The sequence below is a fragment of the Corvus moneduloides genome, chromosome 22 (assembly GCF_009650955.1).
Source record: "Corvus moneduloides isolate bCorMon1 chromosome 22, bCorMon1.pri, whole genome shotgun sequence".
In the NCBI taxonomy this organism is placed as follows: Eukaryota; Metazoa; Chordata; class Aves; order Passeriformes; family Corvidae; genus Corvus; species Corvus moneduloides.
Genome location: NC_045497.1, coordinates 5,489,801 through 5,514,431, shown reverse-complemented (window position 1 = coordinate 5,514,431; position 24,631 = coordinate 5,489,801). Strand labels below are relative to the sequence as shown.

Here is a 24,631-nt window from a genome sequence, read left to right as displayed (position 1 = left end):
CCTTGTATTTAATCAAGTTAATAGCCTTTCTATTGGAGATTAATACCTCTTCAGCCCAAACTTGTCCCTGTTATTCCTCTGACACACTTTAATGCTCAACTCCATGTTCAGATGAGTTTTCCACCCAACAACCCCATTGCAACACTATGGGATATTTCCACAGACTGCAGAGTTGCTATACACTCTCAATCAATCCCCACCTTGTTCCTTTGCTCACCTCTCCCTCCATACTGCTGATTCTCACTAGCTCATTGAGGATCAGTAAGGCACCATGGATTCGGTCATCACGATTCATTCCTTTCTCTTTGGCCAAAGTCTCATCAAAGCCCTTCTCAGCCTCTTCATATGTATGCTTGGGGGAAAAGAAAAAAATCTCTGTGATAATGCAGAAACAAAGCCTGTGAGAATGAGGTAGTACTGCCAGTCAAGAGTTACTGATGTTCTGAATTTTCCAAGAGTAGCCACAAACCTCAACTGAGTAATAACAGAAGTATAACACACGAAAATTCTGATTCATCCAGAAGTTGTGGACACTGCTGCAAAGCATTTTCAACAGCACTAATCAAACAGCATGGTATCAGCTTCATCAGTATCTGCAGCATTTACTTGATTACAAGAAATCCAAGTTCACAACATTTGACTGCAGTGTCCAAAACTTATTTCATATCACAAAGCTTGAATTCATGTGGCAATAGCAGCAAAGCAAAGGTTCAGGCAAAAGAATTCTTACTTTTCTCACTCACGTTATATCTACACTAATAAAACCCTCTACTAGTAAGAGATGACACTAGATAACTGCATGACTGTAAAACTAGGTCAAGTTCAACAGCTGAAGATGAGGTGCAGACAGAACAATATATTCTTGAAGGAGTTAAGTCTTGCTTACTTTTACAGTAGTAGGCTAAAGGAACTACTCACTTTGGAAGCCATTATATTTTCAACCCTTTGAAGGAGAGGCAGTTTGTACTGACAAAGGTGACACAGGTTCTTAGTTTAGCCAGCTTTTCTGAAAACTGGCACTTCATCATCTTCCTTGCATTATGAGGGGCTGCTTCAAAACAAAGTTATTTTCTTACTCTGTACCACTGGGGCTTCTGCATCTCTTTTGGCTCCCGTTGTGTGGTGAGGATAAGGCAGGCTCTTAAGGCAGAAACAGCTCCCTCTCGGATGGCCTGTTTGGGATCCCACACAGCCACAAATATATTGTCAAAGAATGGCTGCACTTGTTGGAAGAAGAAGGTAGGCACGCTGATTGCCAGCTCACGCAAGACAAGAACCTGGAGGTGTGGAGGGAAACAGTAACAGTTTGGAAGATGAGCACACAGAGACAAACCTCATCACTTTTACAGTGTAGTACCATTTGTTTAGACTGTTGATGTCTGTGAGCTATTTCCATTTCCACACTCTGACAATTCCTAGCGTAACTGTGTCTTGGTCTTCATTAGTCACTGGGCTAATGGAGAAGCAATGAAGCAGCACTATGTCTGCCATGAGAGCATTAAAGATTCTCAGACATGGATTGGCAGCCATTCCCATCCTGACAAAAGCTTTTCTGCAGATTTCTGTGCATATTTCCTACCACCGTTCACTAATCCCAACTATCCCATGACAACAAAAAAGGGATCACTTACAGCTGCATGTCTACGACCTTCATTCCTGTCAGCTCCCAGCCATTCCAGAGCTCGTTTCACCTCAAACTCCACATACTCAGCTGTGAAGGTGTCACCAGCCATTGCAAGCCGCCCGATAGCCTTGGAAGCCATCTCCATTACAACGGGGTCATTGGATGGCAAGAGGTTCCTCAGGTAGTTGGCAAACCTGCCAATACGGGTGGCATTACCTCCTTCAACACCAATAAGGCTTGCTGCAGAGAAAGGGAGCAATGCTGCAGTTCTCCCCAAGAGTCAGTGAAGCAGACAGTAGGTAATCCCTGGATGAGAGCCAGTATTCCCTACACATTGCTTAAAGATTCCCATTAAGTCCTCCTAAACTGCAAATCCACAGAAAAAAAAAAAAAAATCAAGCAATAGGAAAGGGCCACCATTCTTTTGAGCCTGAACTTTTTAAGTGAGCAGGAAAATGCATCTGGTAGCCTCATAGATTTTCCCCATTTTTAGTTTTAAAAGAGAAAAAAATAATTCACCCTGGGTCACAGACCCATTCCTAATAGAAAAGCATCCATCCACATGCAACTACTATGGCTGGTCCACCTCACAAGAAAAGCCAAAGACTGAATGGACCAAGGAAATTATCTCCTCCTCAGCCCTAGAGACAGTCTCTCCTGGCCAGGGTGGAGGCACTTCATCAGGCACCAGCATGGCAGAAGTTTTTGCTGCCAGGGTCTGGGTTGTAGCTGCTCTGTAGATAAAGAGGCCGTCAGTGTCCAGGGTTGTCAAGCTGGCACCTTTCAACATCACTAAATTCACAGAAACAATTCAAAAGTGATACTGTCAGCTTAAGATCTGATGTTATTAACAAAGATTTCTCTAAGGCATTTATGCTGCCTTCAAACATTGGGATTGGATGATTATGTCTATGAACCTAAACCATAAACATCTCTTTGACTATTAAAGAAGTAGCTGCTACAATACAGGCTACTTGCTTGGAAGGCAAAGTATTTATGCAAGCTGACTTCCCCAATAGTGAGGATTCAGGCAGCTCTGCAATCTCACAGTGAACACACAGACAGAGCCACTGATGGAGAGGCTGATCAGAATCAAAGCACAAGCTATGTGAGCCCCTCTTGGGGATGGAAGCTGCTGTTATGGAACCAGGTAAATTTAAATAACAAGAATCAATCTCTGCAGATGGAAAAGAGTTGAGAAAGTCAGCCTACCCTGATACATATAAATGGGCAGCAAAAAGTCTTCTCAGCTCAACTCCAGAACAAAATTTTCACATGCTCAGCGTTCACATTTGATGCTCAACTCCCAGAAGAGCTCAGGGCCCATTAAGCACCAGGTTTTCAGCCACCCTCAGCAGCTCCCATGCTGACACTTCACACAGATTTTCAGAGCCCAGCAACTAGAACACACCCAGCATACTGAGCTGTCAGACATCAGGCCAGGTGTATTAAAGCTCATTCCTTTTGAAAATCTGTCCCTAAAGATATTTGCATGAAGAGAAAATTCACCAGAGGAATTATGTGCTTTTACTCACCTATTGCCAGAATGCCACCCTTCCTTTCATTTGCATCAGAGCTAGAGACAAGCTCAAATATGTGATGGTTCAGCTGATCGTAAAACCTGGTAGATTCTTCCTGACTCATCTGTAAAAGCAAAAAGTTCAAATCAGCTTTCAGCATTCTCTCCCTCCCTCCTGCCCCAAAACCTCCATGAAGACAATGCTTCTTATGCCACTTAAACAGAAAGAAATTAAATCAACCATACTTTATGAACTCAAAATTGTTTATCTTATTTGTGCCCTATATGCAGCAAGCTTACTTATTCTGGTACTTGACTACCCATTTGTGTCCCCAACTCGCTCACCTCTCCTACATGCCAGGGGGCAAAGATAAGTTCCCTGCTGTGCCCCATCTCCTCTCTAAGACCAGCTTCCATATTCCAAAAATCTCCATTGCCAAGGCACCCAGCCCATGCTCTACACTCACATGATACACAAGGATAAATAATCCCATTTGCGGCACTCACCTCACGCAGCTCCATGGTGACATAATGCTGCAAGTCCTTGGCAGCTTTTGCCCTTGTCTCTTCGCTGCGACTCTTCAAGCCATTGGCAAATTGCTGGAGAATGGACACAGTGCCCGACATGGTGGTAGTATGCTGGGGCTCAGGGGCATCAATTCCTGTAAATTCTTCAGAGAGACATATTTTTTACTGCTTGAATTGAAATCTTTGAGCTTCCTTCTTAAGGCTGTCCCTCCTGACTGTTTCCAAAATATACATAAAGACGCTGTGTCAACAGACCATAAAATTACAAGTAATGACTGTATTCCTTAGGCCTTACACTCCATGATAAAACTGTATTACCACATATCTTGACCCCCAGCCTATTTGCTCTCTAGTTCCTCAAATACCAAAATACATTGCAGTAGGTCAGGTGCCCTATGGTGATCTAATCCTAAATCAAGGGTCATGCAAGAGCTGAAAAACAGCAGGGTCAAACTAGGGTTTGCAATTACCTAGTGTAAGTAAGCACAATCATTCCCAGGATTATATCACTATCATATCTGACTCCTCCCTGAACACTTTCATCCAAGTTTCTCCACAGAAATCTCAGTGTTACACCAACACAAGGAAGACAGTACTGAGGGCCTGGCAAGTGTTACATCCTCCAGAAGATATTTAGAGATGGGAAGTCCAGTTATAGCAACACCAATCATTGCAACAGGGGGTTTCCTAGCATAACACATAAACAAACTTTCTCAGGAGCCTTTCTTTACGTTAAAAATATTTTAGATGCTTGACGCCCCCCCCCCCCGATATTCAGGTTACATAAGACCAAACCAAGCACTGACACTAGAACTTCAACTGCTTCTCCCCAAATATTCCACACGCGGTCACAGACATCCAGCGGGACCATAGGTGAGATGGCTACTGGCAGGAGCCAGGAGAGGCTCTCCGGATCAAAGAGCAGCCAGGGGTTGCTGCTACCCATCGCCCCAGCCCGGTGTCCGTGCCTGGGATTCCCTCAAGGCCACAGAACCCGGCGGACAGGACCCGGCAGGCCCGACGCCGGGGGGGGAGCTCCGCAGGCCGGGAGTGAGGGAGGGGTGAGGCGGGGGAAGGCGGGCACGGCCGGCGGGGCCGCAGGCGGCACCACCGCGCGGCCGGGGGCTCGGGCAAGGTCAGACCGGGCAGGAAGCGGGAGGTGAGGGGAAGGGGATCCGACGATGACAAGAGGCACCGCCGCTCTCACTCACCCGCCGCCGCCCCTGCCGCCGCCGGCTCCCCTACTCCGGGCCCCGCGCCCGCCCCGCCACCGCTCCTGCAGGGCCGGCGAGCCGCTGCTGGCCAATAGGCTCCCAGGAACGCCGTGATCGGCATCCTCTCTGACCAACAGAAAAAGAGGAAGGGGGAAGAAGAGCTCAAAGCTCCGCCCCTTTCCCAAGGAACCGCAAGGACAATCGCCTTCCGACCAATCATCAAGCCAATCATTAATGACTGGCAGTATGTCTAACCAATAGAATGGCTGGGCTTGCTCAGTAGGCACACCTTTCCGATGCCGGCTTCCGCCCTTCCGTGAGGCGCCGGCTATGGCCGGAGTACAGCATGGGTGGATGGAGTAGAGCAACCGGCATCATCTTCTTGGGCTTCTTCGAAGCGTTTAGCACTGTCCCGCACGACATCGTGGTCTCTAAACTGGGGAGAGATGGATTTGACGGATGGACCACTCGATGGATAAAGAACTAGCTGGATAGCCGCACGTAAATAGTTGCGGTTGTCCACATGGAGACCAGGGACGAGTGGTGTCCCTCAGGGGTGGTACTGGGGTTGATAGTATTAAACAACGTTGTCGGCGACACAGACAATGGGATTGAGGCACCCTTAGCAAGTGACAGCGAGCTGTGTGGTGCTGTCACATGGTGGAGCGACGGGACTAGAGCATCTCCTCTATGGAAGAAGAGAAGGTTGTGTGGAGATCTCAGAGCAGCCTTCCAGTATCTGGAGGGGCTTACAAGGAGGCCAAGGAAGGACTCTTCACCAGGAACAAGGGAGAATGGGCTCAGACTTAAAGAGAGGAAATTTAGTTTACATGTTAGGAAAATGTTCTTCCTGTAAGAGTGGGGAGGTCCTGGCAGAGGTTGCCCAGAGAAGCTGTGGCTGCCCCATCCGCGGAAGTGTCCAAGGCCAGGTTGGACGGGGCTTGGAGCAACCTGGGACAGTGGAAAGTGTCCCTACCCTACCCATGGCAGACGGTGAAACGAGATGAGCTTTAAGGTCCTTCCCAGCGTAAACCATGTCCCGGGTGTAAGCCCTGTGTGCGCCTTGCGCATGCGCAAAAGAAGCAGGGCGCTGCCATGTCGTGCCCCGTGTGTTCCGCTGAAATGTGTCCGGCTGCCCGTGACAGAGCAAGGGCGGTTGTGTCTGTGCCGGGCGTCGGGCGCTCCGTGGCGGCTATGACGTGAATCGTGGTGCTGGCGCGTGCTGCGGGGTGACCCCTCGCCGCCGCGCGTGACGCCGTGGGCCGCTTAATTTTCCTTTTAATTTGTACATCGGGAGGTGCCGGCGGGTGCGGAACCCCTCGCGTAAGGCCGTGGGGGTGGCGAGGCCGGGCGGGCTGGCGGTCGTGGTAGGGCGGGTAATGGCGGCACTCTCGCCTCCCCCACGGGGTGCTATGGCGGCGGCGCCCCTCGCTCCTTCCGGGCCCTGCCGCCCTGCTAACGCGCGCCCCTTTCCCTTCTAGGTGCTGCTGCTGCGAGACGGCGGGGCGAGCATGGGACCAGCAGACCTGGTGCAGAAGATCAGTATCAGCGCCGAGAGCCCTCGCGGGAACGAGAGGAACGGCAGCGGCTCGGCGCTGGCGGGCGTTGACGGGGCCGCCCCCGGCAGATGGAGACACAAGTGTGCAGCCTATGTGCTAGCGCTCCGGCCCTGGAGCTTCAGTGCCTCTCTGACCCCTGTGGCGCTGGGCAGCGCGCTGGCGTACCGGGCCGAGGGAGCACTCGACCCGGGGTTGCTGGTGGGAAGCGCCGTGACCGTCCTGGCTGTGCATGGGGCCGGCAACTTGGTGAATACCTACTATGACTTTTCCAAAGGCATCGATCACAAGAAAAGTGATGACAGGACATTGGTGGACCAGATTTTGGAGCCGCAGGATGTAGTACGGTTTGGAGTCTTCCTCTACACTGTGGGCTGTATCTGTGCTGCTGGGCTCTATGCTGTCTCCACGCTCAAGCTGGAGCACCTGGCCCTGATTTACTTCGGAGGACTTTCCAGCTCCTTCCTTTATACCGGAGGTAAGTGCTGCATCCCGTTTGTTGTGAATCTGAATGTAGATGTGATAGAATCAGCTGAATTGTCAAAGGTTTCTAGAAGACACACGTGATCTATCTAGTGCACTGCTATTAGATGTTTGTGGTATTTCTTGAAGTACTGGTACATAAACTTGCATTCTTTGCAACTGAATGTTGTGGGAAGAGTCATACTAAGATCTTCAGCTGGATAGTGGTGTTGAGGCATTATTATTTACATACATGGCTTTAGATGCTTGTCAGAACTATTACTGAACCTTTCTGTGATGTTTATCTCATATCCTTTAGCAGTGTAGCTAGTGGCGTATTTTCTTTCCTTTGGTGGGAATGTTACTTTGTTTTGGAACGTTTTCTTGTTACTCTTTAGATGAAGCTTCACTATGAATGCTGAACAGTTTGTGATTCTTCTTAATAAGACAAGGATATTTTTGTGTCTTCCTGTGTTGGATAGATACAAACATCATTACTAGGAGAAGAACAAACAACTTAGTTTCAAACTGCCAGACTTTCAGTTATGTGGGTTTCCCTGAAAGAGCCTTGTCAGTTTTGCATTTTGTTCTGAGCATTTCCTGTATTTCTTCAGGATCAGCTTGTAGTATGCATGATCACACTGTACCTTATTTCCATAGATTTCTGCAGAAACAGGTACTTCTAGATGGGTATTAAAACCTGGCCCTTAGTTTTTGTTACATTGTTTGTCTGGAGAAATCCAGAAACTGCTTTTCCTTTGTTATCTTTCATAAAGGAGATAATATGTTTCTTGTCCATAGCTGCATGTGTATTGGTTGTTTGGCAATATTCCTACAGGAAGAGGCTGAACTGTTATGTCATCCATTCTCTTCAGTCATTTGAATTGTTTGATGATGCTTGATTTTATTCTTGTGTCTTGCCACAGGAATTGGATTTAAATACGTTGCGCTTGGTGATGTGGTGATCCTGATCACCTTTGGGCCCCTGGCTGTCATGTTTGCCCATGCAGTGCAGGTTGGTTACTTGTCTGTGTCACCCCTGCTCTACGCTGTCCCTCTGGCCCTCAGTACTGAGGCTATCCTGCACAGCAACAACACACGGGACATGGAGTCGGACCAGCAGGCGGGAATTGTCACCTTGGCCATCCTCATTGGCCCCACCTTCTCCTATGTTCTCTACACCGTGCTGCTCTTCTTGCCCTACCTGATCTTCTGTGTGCTGGCCACACGCTATACCATCAGCATGGCATTGCCACTGCTCACCATCCCAATGGCATTTTCACTGGAAAGACAGTTCCGGAGTCAGAGCTTCAGCAAAATTCCTCAGCGGACAGCCAAACTCAATCTCCTGCTGGGGCTTTTCTATGTTTTTGGCATTACATTGGCACCTGCTGGTGCTCTGCCCAAACTGTGAAAAGAGCTGTAGAGTCAGGCCTCATTATTCACTAGTCATGCCAATTAACAGTGGATGTTATGAGTAAATGACCCATTATGGACAGTGAGAAGAATAGAAAGACCACCTTGCACTGTTGATAGTGAATGTTATGATTTCTGGTCTTGGATAGCTTACACAGCAGACTTCAAAAAAAGTGATTCATCAGTTCTTCAGAAAGGGTGAACTGTGTGGCTTTGCTTTGAGGAGCAAGGTGACATAAGGTCAAGGAAATGTTTAAAGAACCTCATCCTTTTGCCACCTAATTTTTTCACTTTCAGTTCAATGAAAGAGCCTCAGGTCACACTCTCCATTCACTTCACAAGCACAATGATTGCTCATCACTTCTTTTCTTACCATGGTGAAGGAGTTCAGTGGCTCCCCTGTGGGAATCAGAAAACACTGCCAAATGTTTAGCATCACAACGTAGATGCCATTACTTCACTCTCCTGTAAGCATAGTTCATCTTCATCTGTTGTATGTTTTAATTTTTGTTTTGTTTTTCCTAACCAAATTTTGAGCTTTTATTTCCAAGCCCCCTGAAATGCGCTAGATACTGATTCATGAACTATTGCTTCTGCTTGTTCCATATAGTCTGGAAATTTCAAAGTTATAAATCTCTGTTGGTTGTGGTGCTAAAATGGAGCACGATTAGACCACTGCACAAACTTTAAGCCAAAACCAGTAAATCTGTATTGTGCTACAAAAGCTGAAGCTGTAAATGCAAACCATGCAACTGTAAAGCCCTCAATGGGTAGAAAAACAAATGGTTTCCATTTTGGTGTTTGCTTAGAATTTACTCTCTGAAATGACAGGTTTTGAGTTAAGGGGGAGCTGACAAAGTGCCAGATTTCTCTGAATAGCTATGGATTAATGGATACATAGGTGGAAAACAAATGGATTAAAAAATTTTTTTTTCACTTGTTTTTCTCTGCTATTTTAGAGACCCACAGCATTATACTGAAATGTCTTATTCTAAGAAGCCAAGTTCAGCAAAGAAGAAAGATACAGTGTTAGAAAAAACAAATCTGAATTATTGCATTGGCTCTGCATAAAAAGAAGGACTGGAAATGGGAAGAAACCAATGTTGTTAACATGATTTTTCCTAATGGAGTCCAGAGTTTGTGTCACTGAATCACAATTAAGAGATCACTGAAGGGAAGTTCCCCACAACTTTTCCCCCCTTTATACCTTACAGTGTTGCTTTGTTTTCTCCTGCAGATCTTGCCACTTGCTGTTCATGTGGCCCTTTGGAGAATTTATTGTTTCAGCAGTTATGTAGCTGTGTGAAAAACATGCTAAACATAATGGGGAAAACATGTGCCTTCCAGTCCAAAGAAGGATTTGATCTGTACCATATTACTTAGTGGCAACTGAATTCTCTTCTGTTTTATTTAGTACCTGTACACAGGTTTTAGTGAAAAGCTTGTTTGCAGGAGCTGTGGAAAGCTCAGAGGAATTGACACAGGTGTTGAACTAGAGCTGGTGGTGCCAGGTCACAGCCTTGCTTTTGAACAAGTGTGTATGTGAACGACTGTATGAAGGGCTTTTACACACGAGCAATAAACTAGCAATAAACTCACATGGTGTTACCCTGCATCTGTCATAGGTAAGTTATGCCCTCTGGAAGAGCCAGGTGTCCCATTAGTGGGTTGTACTGACAGCAGTAAAGCTGAGTTAATGGTACCAGATTACATGGTACAGCTGTTTAGAGACTGGTTTTATGGCTTCATGTTATCCAGTGTTACCCAGCAGTTACATCTGAGCTGAAGTTAATGGGAAGGAGTTTTTGCGGGCCTGTTTAAAGAGCCACAACTTCATCTTTTATTTATTAAAATGGGCAGATGATCATGATCTCTCTAATCTGGATAGGCAAAGGACAAGAAGAGATGGGCTTCAGCAACTGCTTTCTACAGCAAAATACTTGTTAGGATTAAAAATAAAAGAAGAAAATGCAAAAGTTCAGCTCAGATGGATGGAGGGGGATATCCAGAAGGTTTTGGAAACTGTTTTCAATGCAGATATACACAACAGAGTTTCTACTGTTGCTTCTTTGTGGACCTACAGAATGAAGAAGAGCCTGGCTCCAATACGCATTTCACATTTCTGCAAACCAAAAGCTTTTGTAGGGATAAGGGCTGAGCTGACAAACCTGTTAACCTTGCAGTTGGGGATATGTGGGTCTACTGGGTTAATCCTGCCCTTTGTAGCAGCTGTGTGCTTCATTTTATGACAGCTTGGTTTTGAATAGCTTTCCATTTCAAAGAATGGTTAGTTACCTTTTCTCTACTTCTTTTACAAAAACTAGAGTACTCCAGATAAATTCCTTAAAGTAACTTGGCTTGTATCTTTGATAACCGTAATTGTAATGATGAGAAGGTCATTGGTGCCGTAGAGTACGTAACTCTTATTGTATCTTGGCTACCCTTGCCTGGGTAGGATGTCTACTTAGGGCTGGAAAGGACCAGTGCTTTTTGTTACTGAGATGAAACAGCTCATTAGTACAAAAAGATGTGTGTGGAACACTTTCCAAGATAGGGGGGATTCAAAGTATTTTAATAGTAAAACTGAGATGAAAAGTTTGTAATTCCTTACTCCAGATGCTGGTTACTTCCAATTCCCTCTGAAAAACAGTATCGTTCAGGTTCTTAAGGATATTAGTAATAACTAACACATTCTTCACCATGTGTCATGGTTTAGCAAACCAAACCACTACACCATGGTTTTGAGGAAGTCATTTAACTTCTGTCTCAGAAAACAGCTAATTTTTGCCTACCTCACAGGGATGCTGAGCTGACATAATAGAGAGCTTTGAAAGTAAAAAGTGCTTTATCTCTGTGTGCTTTCCAAAAAGCTTATTAGTACTAGAAAACATTTTAGATACGAACTAACGTAAAGGGTGATTTAACCAATGTAATTAGGCCAAAATAATCTTCACATATAATCATTGAGTAGTAAGAGAGATTCATTTATTGGTTTGCTTTGTGATGAAGATGCTGGGTCTCTTCCCCTACTCTACTTTTCCCTGTCTCATGCTACTTTCCCCAAATATAAACTTTAGAAACTTCTTTCAGGTCTCTCTTGATGAGCTGTATTGCAGTGTGATGAGTGTGCACTGGTAGATGAACAGATCTGTAGCCCATATGTTAATGTGTCCTAAAGCACCTCCTGGCCTTTCTTCTTACCCAATAAGCTGTCTGAATGTTAGTCTGTTAATTATGTTTGATTCTTTTATATTACTCAAGTTGTATATTTGCACATGGATTAAAACATGGTCACGAAAAAAAGAGGGTCTTCATCTGCCACGTTTATAGTATAATTGCCTGAAAAATCATACTTTTTTTGTGTGTAAAAGTCCTTTTATTAATCACATAGTCCTGTCCTTCCCTATCACAAGGCAAACAGTTCTGTAGCAGTGATCATCTCCTACTAACGGCAGACTTAGAGTAGTTCTGGTATATTCATCAATGTGCAGAATTTTCTCTGATGCAGTTTTTTGTGCCATGTACTGTTCAGCATTTGTAAGGAGGTTTCAGCTGAACTTTAATATCTTTAATAAAGATTAACTTCTTCATCCTCACCAGTTTGTTCTGCCAGTTTTCCTGTGCCATGGTCACTGCTCCATAGAACTATGACAGCATAATGCCTCCCCCGTATGTGTCATAAACGAGCCTAAAGCACGGTTTGAAATTTTCCTGCCTCGGCCACTGGTGCAGTGTGCTCCACAAACGCATTTGGAGGTAGTTACAAAGGATAAAATGCAGGACAGCATGGCATTGATACATGGGCTGATCTTCCCAAATAAGGAGGCTGTAATTCTGAGTGTCTGCAGATGGCAGCGTTGCTCTTCCATTGCTGCTGCAGCGCCTTTTCTCTATGGGAACCTGTTGCAAGGGTTATTTTAGTGTTTGGTTGTATCTCACTGGGTCTCTGCTGATGTAAGGGTACTTGAAAGATAAATGGCTGCAGATGAATTTCTGTTGTGCAGATTATGACTGGACAGATGCTCCTGGCCTAGGCAGGTACTGGCAGAAATGGGCATTTGAAGGAAGCCAGTCAGCTCTTAAATTTTAAAGCCTTTGCTGATGGCTTAATAAGCTCTTTCTGGTCAGATGCTGAGGGCTGAGCTTTCAAAAGAGCGTGGGCAAGCTATGCGTGAAGGGCAGTACACTCATGCAGGGAAGAATGCAGTGTCTGCACACTCTATGAGATGTACTTCTGTTCAGTCAATTGCTTTTAACACATCTTGAATCCCCAGTGGAAAATCTTAATACTTTTACAGTGTTTTTAGGAGCTCGGACTCTGTTCTTCCCATTACTTGGGCGAGGAGACTGAGTCACTGCTGCTTACTCAAGGTGATCCTCCTTGGAGGAGAGTACTTGAGAGTTCGCCTTTCCAGTCTGAAACCTTAATAACTAGGCCTTTCCCCTCACACCTTGCTCTGTCTGGTCACTGGTAGATTATTTTTATTTGAATCACTTTCAGTCACTTTATACTTTGAGTTTTACCTGCTTAATTACATGTTTAAGGAATGAAATGCTATTCTGGCTTCTTAAGGCTATTTTTAAGGTGGAATTAAATATCCAGCCAAGATAAAATCAGTGGCTCTCAGCATTGCCTAAACATGTGTAAGTTTCAATAAGCCAGGGCTTATTGAATAAGCAGGGCTGGCTTATTGCAGCTGTATGTCTAAAGGAAACAGGCCCAGTGCTGGACAGGATCATGCCCATGTTTTGTTGTCTGAAACAAGGTCTTTGTGCTTTTCTGAACTCAGAGTAAGACCCAAAATGAACAAATTTGTCAAGAGATTTTTTTACACTCTTTTCTGATGATAACTTTCAATGCTGTCAGTGTTTATTCTTGCTACATCATGAGGAAAACCCATGTTTTAATCCAGATGTTTCAGTGGCCACAAGGATTTGTCTTAATGACAAAAACTTGAAGGACATAGTTAAGCATTCCTTTGGGGTCAGCTGAGAGAGTGTGACTTCCTCCAACATTTATCTCACTGATCTACAGGAACAGTGGGTTATCAGCCAAGTTTATCCATTCCCTCAGAAAGAAACCTGTTTGTGCATCTTTCCCAGGCTTCATACGTGCACTATCCTGAGTGAGAAGTTCACACACCAGAGTTCACAACTTCTCCACATGAAGATCCAAATGTTTTTTAAAAGCAGAACAAATCCAAACAAAGCTATAACCCCTGACTGTCCTCTGCTGAATTCTCATTGGCTTGCCAGGACCTGAGTGATTTGAAGAATTAAAAATCTATGGCACCCATCATGCTACTTTATCATGAAACAACAAGGAGAAACTGCTCATTAATGAGATGGCTGATCAAGATGAACATGCTGGCTGAGAGATGTGTCACAGGTGGTTTGTCAGGAAGCAAGGAAAACAGTGAGAACCTTGCTAAAACACTGGATCTGAAATGCTGTTCTAGGAGCTTGAGAGTGTAGAGAGCTTAGAAACAGAGGAGGTTAGGGTCTGCCTCCTCCAGTCTGCCTCTTGGTTGGCACCTTTCAGATGTCTTGTCCTAGGCTAGAGTAGCACTGGGCAGGTCTGCTAGTCTGGCAGTGATTTTAGGTGCTAAGTGATGTGGGAGATCCTGGCACCCACTCTTTGTTCTAGTGCTAGATTCATGACCGGTTTGTTAACTGGGAAATGCAGAATAGCCCAGCAATTTTAATAAAGCCTAGACTCTTTTTTAGAATGAACAGAAAGGAAAGTTCTTTTAGGGAGTGGTTTGGCTTGTGTGTCCTGTCACTGATGTAGCACAAAGAATAAAGATGATGCATATAGGTGTGCAATCAAGCCAAAAAACAAAGCCTGTGCCCCAAGTGGGCTGGTATACTAGTGGTAAGGGAATAAACCAAATGCTGGTTTGATATAAGGGGCAAATTCAGGCAATTTACATCTCATGCAGCATTTGCAAATACATCTGCACAAATCATCGTGCTGTGGGAATTAAGCAGTTTCTCAGACTTTGACCTAATGGAAAGAGAGTCTAATAAACCATCTTCCCAGTCTCGTTAGCTATTGTCCCAAGGGTTGATGAAATGACTTCAGATAGAGTATAAATTACTTTCTGTATGACATGAGGCTGCTGCCACAGTTAAGTCATATTTTAACCTGTGGGGGATACCTCTACTGCTATATAAAGCTTAGGTCCAGTCAGTATAAATAAAGGAGAGTTTGGGAATAACATGCTAGAGATTCATGTGCTTTTGTGTGTGTTCTAGAGCTTAATAAAGCCTTAAGAGTATACTTGGTGCTGTGCCATACCATTCTTCATCTGGTCTTTCTTCTTCCTTAAATTAGTTCTTAAGTAGAATTTGATTAGCCACCTAGAAACACAAAGCTGCCTCCCCAGTGATGTGCTGTAGGCTTTCTGTAAAGCTCCTTTCTGAATGGATCTTCTGCAGCATCCCTGCTTCTTCAAACCTTTGTTGCTGAGGTTTCCAGGAAAAGGTGGAACAACATTTGCATGTGCATGGGGAGAGAAAGATTAAAGGTGAAGATCAAGAAGGGAGTTGGAGAGATAGCTATATATTAATGAACTTCGGGAGCTGAAATCCGGGTTACTTTGTGTCAAAAAATTTTTCTTCTTTTCCCCCTAGCTCATGTGGCAGGAATCACCTGCTATTCTGTGAGCAATGGGGGGCCTCTGTCCTCCTTTCAGAGGCAATAGCCTGGATTTTAAATCCATATCCTAAATGACCTAGTTTTCAAGGTCATTGGATCCCAGGATTTTAACTTGCTCAAATGCAAGAGAAAGGATGAGCCAGGGAAGGTGAATCTAAACTACTCCAGGTTTAGTAGTGGTTCTGTCAGTATCTCTGCATAAGATGTGGATACACAGAAATTCAGGTGTTCTAGAGAAAAAAAAGTCTTTCTTACATGTAGGGAATTTTTGCTGTGTTACATAGTGCCGCTTTGTAGCAGCACTACAGATATTCAGCATTTTCACAAAACTGATGGTGTGGTTCTTAGACTGAAGAACCTGGGATTTGGAAAAGGGAGAGGACTTGGCTCAATGTATGAATTTCGCATCTGCATCTGAGATAGCAAGTCCTGTGCATCTGTCTATTGTCCTTCTCCTTGTCTTCTGAAGAGCTATGTCCTGGGAAACCCTTAAGCAGGAAATTAGTCTGTTTCTAGTGTCTATGTGTGTATAGGAATCTTCAGTTTTGAAGAATGTTCATGGCCAGAAACAGCCATGTCCTAAACTCCTATTACAGAAGAGTGTTGGGCTAGGAAGGGTTGCAAGTACAAGTACATACATGAGTGATGCATATTCCCACTAAGAGTTAACTCATCTCCAGATGGTGAAGAAACAAATCCAAGTAATTTAGGAGCCCTGCATGTCTCCTGAGGATTGAGACATAAACAGAATATCAATTTCTCTAGCAAGCTAACTCACAGGAGGAAAAGAAAAGGTTGTTTTCTAGACGCCCATATGTTTTTTGCGTGTGAGAGAGAATGCATGTTGCATTCTGACTTGTCTAAAAAGCATATTCTGGAGGAAAAGTTTAAGGGAAGAAATGTTTTCCTCATTTACTAAAGTAAGGCTTTGTACTTTCTAGGGAAAATGGGATTTGATGTAGATTCTTTCTCTTACTTAAGACCTCACCATCCTACTCACCATTCCTCTGCTAACACTTCTGGAGGGAAAACTGAAATCCTATGAGTCCCTGTCTATGTATGGGGGAAGGGACAGGGAATAGTTTGAGTTGCAAGAAGGTATTGCAGTAGAAATGTCTGTGCTGCAATGGGAATAGTGGAAATAGACTGTTCAATTTTCATCTGCCAAACAAGAGCTTTAACAGTAAAATTGACCCAAACTCTCAGGCTATGGAGGTGCATACAGAAATGTGGCATTTGGAACTTGTGTAGCTTTAAGCAGTTTGTCTAAAATAAGTGTCATAAAACACCTTGGGGCTGGGGCTGACATTGATGGAAAGGGTCACCATCAAATGGTGCCAGTCCAGGTGTGAATGTCAGAAACTGGCTTTTGTGGCAGGAGGGCTGTTCACAATAGTGGCACAGGCATTTGTAAAATGTCAGTGGCCAAGCACAGCCTGTGCTCCATTTTTTTGTCCTTGACCTGAGACAGTTGTCCAAAGAGACTATGGTGTTCCATAGTTTCAGCAGGCACTGCTTCCCCTTTCCTGGGGTGACAGCCCTCTTGGACAGGAAAGGACATTTGAGTGCTGGGAGCTTTGAGCTCTGCATGTGATACCTGTCTGTAAAGGATGCAAGCAGCTGTGCTCTTGTGATGATGAATCAGGAAGAGTCATTTACAACAACAAAGCTGATGTGGGTGGGCACAGGCATAAAGGTGAAGGCAGTGCCTGGTGAAAATCTAATGGTATTTCAGTGCACTTCCAGAGCCCATTCCTGTCTGCGGTTTTACAGGTGGCAGCTGAATCAGAGGTGGAAATTAAATAGTTTCATTATCAACTCCTTACACTTCAGTTTGCTATAAATTGTTCAGTCACTGCCAAGTGACTGACATTGAAGAGAGTCCCCAGGCTTGATGCCCAGCTTGTGAATATAGTTTCAGTCAGTGCTCACCATTCATACTATCATCCTGGATGGGCAGAACAGCCTGGATATGTGGTTATAAGGCAGGACTGAAGTGAGCTGGAAGAGCCATATATGGGGAACCAAGACTGGAAGTGGAATATGGCTATGGGGATCTGGCAGAGCTTTGTACAGTCTGGCAGAGCTACCAAGCATACCAAGCACTGGCTGGGATGTGTTGGAGTCCTGGTGAAGAGGGAGCTGGCTGTCAGCAACCTGCTGTGCTCACCTCTGGTGCCTGGTACCTCACAGCATCATTGCTGGCCCTGGGCTTTGTCCTTTGTCTGCAGTGGTGTTGCAGCTTGTCTTACTGCCTCACCAATTGGGATTTTGTGCTTGGGCTATAAAAAATCTGTTCAAGTCTGAATTCTGCCATAAAACTTGCTACACATGAATGGATGTATTTACCAGGCTGCATAGTGAATTAAGCTCAGCTCTTGATGAAGAAGAAAGTCTTGGTTTATGACAGTTTTTTGCTTTGTTTTAGTTCCAGTATAGCCTTTAACAGTTTCCATAATTTTCTTTTGCAAGCTGATAGCATATTTAGAAAAAAGAGCACACCTGGTTTGCAGTGAAGTGAAAAAAAAAAGACTACAAAGTGTAATCCCTGAGACAGCACTGGTATGTGAGAGGATTCATACAAGATCCCTGGCTGCTCAAAAGGTGTCTTGGTTTGAAAGACAGGTGTCTTGGTTTGAAAGACAGGTGTCTGCCTAAGGAAGGCAGGAGCCTCCCTTGAAATGGAAGATGCAACTCCCCTCCAAACTATTGTAATTTTGAAATCAAGGGGCTTTCAGGTAAAGATATGGGAAACAGGAATAACAGTTCGTTACATATATATATATATATGTATATATATATATATATATATAAAAACAAGGCAGGGAAAAAAACTGATTTAAACTGACAGAGTCAGATACGACCTGACCCTGTTAGTCAGGGTAGCAGTAGCAGTCCGATAAGGTGGTGGCTGCCGTCCTCCTGAAGTGAATGGATGTGGTTCTGTTGAAGAGGTGATCCTGTGTAGAAAGATCTGGTCTTCCTCAGAAGGTCCAGTGGTAGGTATGTAGCTCTTGTCCTCTGGAAATCCAGTGGGAAAGGCTGCCTGTGGTCTTCAAAAATCACAGTTTATATCCAGGATGGGATGCTTGGTTTCTCCCTCTGGGTGGAGCATCTCACAATGGAATGATGAGTCATGAGATAAGGCACTGATGGGCCATTAACAGGACATAGTCTTGAGGAGGGAGGCAGGGAGCACTGCCCCACCTGGTTTTAACAGCTCATGAAGATGGTGATAGAATACATGCTTGTGGGCACATCTTACATTGTATCCTAGGACAAAAGGTCTAGTTAAGAACTTACAAAGGGTACAATAAGCCTTACCCATATTAACAAGTGAATGGGTTTGATTTATCTCCAGAAACTACAAAGGTTGAATTTTCTTTCTGCAATGCTCCGTGTGCTGACACAGCCACTTCAGGTACCTGGAAGGTGACATCATTTTGTCTGGTTGTCAGTGATTTTTATTCCTCTCTTGGCACCAGTCTTTGTCTTGTGTTTCATTAAGAAGGGAGCAGTTCCTTGAGCGTGCTTTCTTTTCCAGAAACACATTCCTTCTCCTTATTCATTGGTAGAGTCTTTGCATGAAACATTCAGTGGTTGTTGACAGCACTAATAGTACTAAGAACACACCAGGTGTGATCTGGAGTATGACCTTCATGAATTACTGTGAGGGGATGCTTACACACCATTGCTGATTTTAGCTCCTGATTTTTTTTTTTTTTGTTGTTGTTGTTGTTGTTTAGGACTAGCTTTAAGCCCATTGGTAGTTTCTGTTAACTCCCTACAGAGATGGGCATAGTGTGTTTGACTCCTCTGTGTTTTGTTCTGTATTTGTAAAGACATTTTTCAAGAGGTTGGTTCCACTGTATTTACAAGCTCCTTTGTGCTGTAGCCAAACACTTAACAGTCCTTGAGAGATTATTTTGTGATTTAATATGGGTTCTCTATAAAGAAGAGAACACCTCCCCTCCCTCCATGCTTTTCTGCTGATGCTATTGCCTTTCACTGCCATAACCTTAAGAAAAAGCTGACAACACAGAGCAATACTACCCAGCCAAGGTGGGCTGCCAGGTCTGGGCTGCAGAGGTTTGTATCCAGTCCCGCATAGACAGGAGCAGGCCCTTCCATACTAGCTAGCCCACCAGCATCCTTTAGAAAATGGACTTTATCATCCTTTGTGTTTGTGGATGTTGTGAGCTGTTGTTTTACAGTATCTGGGAGAAAGGTGTATCCTACTCTCCTTCCAGTGGGAACACAAGACAGAGCTGGTCTATCAGAGCCTGACTTCCTTGTACCTGCAAAATCTTTATTTTTTTCCCTGTGATGATTTACAGGTTGTTACCTTGCAGGCAATGCCGAAGCCTGGGCTGGATCATGTCATAAAAGACTAATTGGGCACCTTCTATCCAAGCACAGTAAACTGAGATCATGACCTTTCAGGGATTAGGAATCCAATTATCTGGAGAAATGGTTCCAGATTGAAATACCCTTCTAACCTCTTATTGCTTAGTATTCCAAATCTGTACCACCTTTTTGTACTGGAAATTTCAAAAGTCACACAATAAAAAAGATGGGAATTACCCTTAAACAGCTTCCATAAAGGTTCTAGCGATAATTCCATCTCTGAGCCTGTTTTGAGTACTTTCTGGATCCAGATGAGCCAAAGAGAATTGATGATTTTAAAAGATTACACTTATTTACAGGCTCTCTGGGGTGAGGCAGAGAGCTTGTGGGACTTACTGCATTTCAGATGCCTGAATTTGCTTCTTCCAGGAAGCAAACACCCTACGAATTGTTTTCTTTAAGTTTTTAAAGCAACACAGAGTTGTGGGGTTTTTTTGTTTGCAAGACAGAAAATATTAACACAACAGGCAGTGTACGATCAGTTGTTCCTTCATCTGGCCACTGCTGGTTCTCTGTAGGATACTGGTACATAATGGGAAGTTTACCACCAAAGGAGTTAGGAATATATACAGTTTGTTTTTGTCTGGGGTTTGAGTCCAGATGTTGCTATGACTGTTGTTTTTTATTAGTTTAATATATGTTGAAGTCTACAAATATATGCTGGGACCCAGGTGGGACAGATGAGATGTGACCAAGTTCTTGGATGATTGATAATGAGCAGGGATGGGAAAATCAATTGTGTTAATTCCTGGTTTGTCACTGGGATGGAGAATTAATGAGAAAATCCCTCTAACTTAATGGTATTTGCACATTATACAGACTGTGATGAAATGATCTTCAGACACTGCTTGGCATCACAGTTATGGGGTTACTGTAGATCTAGAGGCAGGAACAGAAATCCACAAGCACAAAAGCTCCTTTCACAAACAGCCACCAAGCGAAGACACAGACTGGCTAAGAGAGCTGAAGAGAAAACAAAGAGACATCATCTTTGCTGCCGGTAGTGTGCATTTAGGAACATATTGTAGGGGCTGTGGCATTGGTGTGTGATGATTCATATTGCTGAGGGGTGCTGTGCTACTGATAAACACTGTATCCTATGGGAATCCTTCCTGCCAGGGGTCTTACAGCACTCTGTAGGCAGCAGGGAGGCTACTTGTCTTACAGTATGGTGATTTCTAAAAAGCTGTTGAAAACACTTGAAAGATTTTAGTCCCCATCTTCTTCTAAGCTCAGGAATGGCTGGCAATTATGCCCACTGAGCATGAAGTTTGTGCCAGACCAGCAACAGTGTTACGGCACAGAGGGTGAACCAGTGGTGCCAGCTTCCCTGCAGTGACTGCCAAACAAGCCAGGTAGGGTAGCAGCAGATGGCCAATGGACCTCTGGAGCAATTTGTGATGCTGTCAGTAACACCTTTGCAGAACTGAGCACACATGTACCTACTTGGACAAGTGGGGAATGCTAGTCTTGTTCATGACTGACTGAAAAGTGGATCCATCTCTGCAGCTGCCTCCTGTCTGCCAGGAGTTTGTCCAGCTGAGACAGCAGGAGTGTAATTGATGGTGTATTACTGGATAAGACATCCATAAACCTTGTGTACTCAGAACACCTGCATCCCTCTTGCTTTTCTTGTCAACCTTCCTGTCCTTGCTGGTGTACTTCATATGCCCTCCCATTCTCCAATCTACATTGAAGTATGCTGAGTGCTTAAAATCCCAGAAGTTCCCGGTTCCCCAGGGCTGTCAAAAGGGGAATAAAAGGAAATGCTGTATAGAAAGTGATACTAAATTTGTTTAGTGTTTTCTCTCTAAAGATCTGGTGCATGTTCTTTTCTTTCCATCTCAACATGTCAAGGTTTTAGTTGTGATGGAAAGTTTTGGAAGAGAATGATTAAAAGTTCCCCTTTCTGACAGGCCGACGACTACAAGTCAGGGGAATAGGCCAGACCTCAAATGCCTCCAGAACTCTGCGGGTTCTTGGACTGCCTGGACTGCTTCAATGTAGCTGCCTCTATAGCCTAGAGGTCCCAGTTTGCAAATCTAATTTTTTTAGGAGAGTTCCTACTGGACAGATCCTAGTTATCTCCTCTAGGTTGTGTTATCCTCAGGTTTTCTACAAGAATATCTAAACTTTCAGTGCCTTTCTTTGTATTAGCCAGATCCTTTTGCTACCAAGAGATGTAAGGAGCATCTTTCTGCTACAGTCTCCTTGGTAAGAAAGGTCCCAGATTTTTCACAGTTTCCAGACTGCTCTAGAAAAGATTCCCAAGTTGTTTTCTCTCTTTGCAGGTTTTGAAATTTTAGCTGGGTTGAATGCACTGTGAGACTTGTGTGATAGTGGTTGTTTCAGAGATCACATGCTAGACATATCCAACATGCTGCTGGGCAATGAGCAGGGACAGGCTTTCCAAAGCTCTACAGTACATAATCTGCTATGAGTGTGGGACATACCTTTCTGAGATACAAAGGGGTGATCTTTGTCAAGATTAAGATTTAAATAAATTTTTTCACAGGTGCTCAGTAAAATCCTAGACTCAGGCAGAGACAACCATGCTATGACGATGTTTAAATGCTGGAAAGGAATTGCCATGGTGCCATGGAGAAAAGCAGCTGAGAGCTCCCAGATTGGATTTCTACCTCATACATGGCCGAGGCAGGAATTTCTTCCATTTATTCTCTGTATGTTGCCTACCTGGGAGGAATTGATAACACCGTAAAACAGTATTTCTAGGGTGTGAGTATGTTATGCCTGGTAAGAGATGTAAGATTAATTTCTTCCAGCTATCAAAACATCCAGGAGAATCGCTCTTAAGTGCCAGTATAAATGCACCTGTAATACATGGTTTGACTGGTTCTGATTCCACTGGAGGATAAGGGCTTGCCTACAGTCTCTCAGCTTCACTACACCTTCCCCCAGAGCCAGCAGGGAAATTCAAGAGTAGTGGGCTGAAAGCAGCACACAGTGGATTGGTGGTGTTGCAGATATTAGGACCAGGAAGTGAAACTATTTGATGCCCCTTTACTTTTTTGGGTTGTTGTAAGATGGGCCTAGAGGTAAGGGGAGCAATTAGGGACCATTCTTTGTCAAAATGCACTGAGAAATCTCTAAGCCCAAAAGTGTTTTCTGCTAAACTGTTCCTATATTCCTGCTTGGAATTCCTCACAAAGGAAGCAGCTGTCCATTGTTGCTTTGAACATATGGCCAAGGTGATTTGGATTTAATGAAGGCATGTTGTATCCCCTTCTGAATGTAATTGAATTCAACCCTGACAAAGCCAAACGAGGTGGCCACTGTGGCTGCTAACTGTAATTAGAGAATTCTCTCTGAGGAAAAAGAAAGTGAAATCCCAAGCATTCTTAGTTCCCATGATTTTTTACAAGTTTGTGGAAAGCTGGCACCTTAATCCCCAAGCTGTATTTTGCTTGGAGTCCCTCTGTTTTCATGAACCCCTGCTATGCCTGTGTCACACGAATATCAGACAGGGAGATCAGTGAGCAGACTGTGCTGTGTCTATGTGCTCTGACATTACAGATGCGCTGCCTCACAGTGCTTAAATAGGTGTTTGGATGGCCCCAAACTGGATCACTTGGATGAGGCGAAGACAGGAATCATGAGGCTGTGAGATCCATCCGTATTGATGCATGTTCTGTTTGGCTGATCCTCTGAATGTTCCTGCTACTACCAGTGAAAACTACACTGATATGCTATGAGACAGGATTCTCAGCACTGAAAGCCCTCAACAGCAAAACTCAGTGCAGGTCTATGCCCACTGGATGTCCTGGGAAGAAGGGCAAGGTGTTACTGAGGGACAGAAAGAGTTGCTCCATACTGAGGTTTAAGAGATAAATTGCAAAAGCAGCTAGTGGCTGAGGCATTAGTCTGCAGCTTGCAGGCTCATGCTAAATTCTTTGCTCAGTAACAGGTTTTGTGTATAATAGTGGATCACGTTTCCCTTTTGGTCTCAGTTCCTCATCTGTAAAATAGGGATAATGGTTCTCAGCACTGTTGTGACACATCTGTTAATACTTTGAGGTACATAGACACTGTTGGAATGAAAGCTTCTGTCAGTAATTAAGATGACAGTTTAGATGTTTTCCTGGGTGATCTCCCCACACCTGGTTCTGGGGAAGGACTTGCTGACAAGAGGCTGAATCAGGACTTCATTTCTTTTGTTCTGCTCTTGGTTGCAGGGGAATTCTACCTCCTTCTGTTTGGGGCTGCATGCTGCAGTGCATGATAAGTCTGTGAAGAAAAAGAGATAAAAAAGCAAAAGGATTAGTATCTAAAGGGCTCATCCACTGTGTGCTCTGAAGAATCTGCTCAAACTGAAGCGTCTTGGAGAAGCTGCATGTATCTCTGTATTAGTTCTGACAAGGGGAACGTCTCTGTATCTCTATTACTAAGGTTCAGCAGCTGTGTTCCTGCACCCTGGACAGCACTTACTTTCTTCAGACCATGGCCTGGAGGGAATATTGAAGATATGGCATGGAAAGCTGGAAGCTTAAACTGGAAAATTTGGGTTGTAGGTAATAGAGTATACTTGATAGGGTTAACTTTGTTTTATTTTCTTGGGAAACCATGGCAAGATTTCCTTTGAATTGTTTGTTTTCTTTTGAAAAGATCTTAAATATTGTGGACTGGTCATGAGCCTGTCTTGTGATGTACTGCAGGCAGGTCCACCCTTCCCATGCCAGCTCTCCTTTGGGAAGTGAGTGGGACTTAGACTAAGCACTACATCTCAGCTTTGAGAGTCTACAGGAGGGAAATTTGTGGTCTGTCAAGCATGGAGTTTGTGGTTGATCCATGGTCATTGAAAGATTTCCTTGAAATTAACAGTATGAATTGCTTAGGAATTGAGAAAGAGTGGTGAGAGAAGGAAAGGAGAGCATGGAAATAGGTCCAGGAAGAAAATCTTGTGTTAAAGAATAGTCAGTAGTCAAATTTCAGCATTCTTTTTGCTGCACAAGAGTTATACTTGGATGAGTCCTCAATTCAGTCTTATTTGGCTGAACTGAATGCTGACAGTATATCAGTAAGTAATTTGTGGTGATAATAGTCGTGAATTTACTTTCAGGAAAAGCTACCTTTGCTTAATTCTTTAAGGGCTGGAGAACTTGTAGAGATTCATTATCTGGTTTCAGAGGTTCCCTTCATCCAGCTCGACTCCTGTCTTAACAAGGGATTAATGTGTCATCTGCCTGGCTTCTAAGTTATGGTGGGAAAGTGGAAAATGATGAATGT

At 44.1% G+C, this 24,631-nt stretch overlaps 2 protein-coding genes across 8 annotated transcripts in view; one reads left to right on the top strand and one right to left on the bottom strand.

Annotated features, from left to right (window-relative positions):
• Positions 1 to 5,006, bottom strand: part of MTOR (mechanistic target of rapamycin kinase) — a 64,553-nt gene extending 59,547 nt beyond the window's left edge. For 3 of the 4 annotated variants that reach the window (XM_032131527.1, XM_032131529.1, XM_032131528.1), the window contains exons 1-6: positions 4,883 to 4,927; positions 3,651 to 3,814; positions 3,160 to 3,268; positions 1,632 to 1,864; positions 1,077 to 1,277; positions 218 to 352 (exon numbers count right to left, since the gene is read on the bottom strand). In XM_032131527.1, the coding sequence (XP_031987418.1) occupies positions 218 to 352; positions 1,077 to 1,277; positions 1,632 to 1,864; positions 3,160 to 3,268; positions 3,651 to 3,770 (798 nt within the window). In that variant the 5' untranslated portion in view covers positions 3,771 to 3,814; positions 4,883 to 4,927. Of the gene's footprint in view, positions 1 to 217; positions 353 to 1,076; positions 1,278 to 1,631; positions 1,865 to 3,159; positions 3,269 to 3,650; positions 3,815 to 4,882 lie in introns of all 4 variants that reach the window. The other variant, XM_032131526.1, reaches the window with a different exon arrangement.
• Positions 5,007 to 5,238: 232 nt separating this feature from the next.
• UBIAD1 (UbiA prenyltransferase domain containing 1) lies at positions 5,239 to 11,915 on the top strand. 4 transcript variants are annotated; one of them, XM_032131626.1, is made up of 3 exons: positions 5,239 to 5,590; positions 6,367 to 6,919; positions 7,830 to 11,915. In XM_032131626.1, exons 1-3 carry the CDS (start codon positions 5,576 to 5,578, stop codon positions 8,315 to 8,317), a joined length of 1,056 nt encoding a protein of 351 aa, XP_031987517.1. In that variant the 5' UTR covers positions 5,239 to 5,575; the 3' UTR covers positions 8,318 to 11,915. The 4 variants fall into 4 exon arrangements, with proteins under 4 accessions (XP_031987517.1, XP_031987518.1, XP_031987520.1 ...); XM_032131627.1 differs by lacking the exon at positions 5,239 to 5,590 and adding an exon at positions 5,874 to 5,900; XM_032131629.1 differs by lacking the exon at positions 5,239 to 5,590 and adding an exon at positions 5,982 to 6,192.
• The last annotated feature ends 12,716 nt before the right edge of the window (positions 11,916 to 24,631 follow it).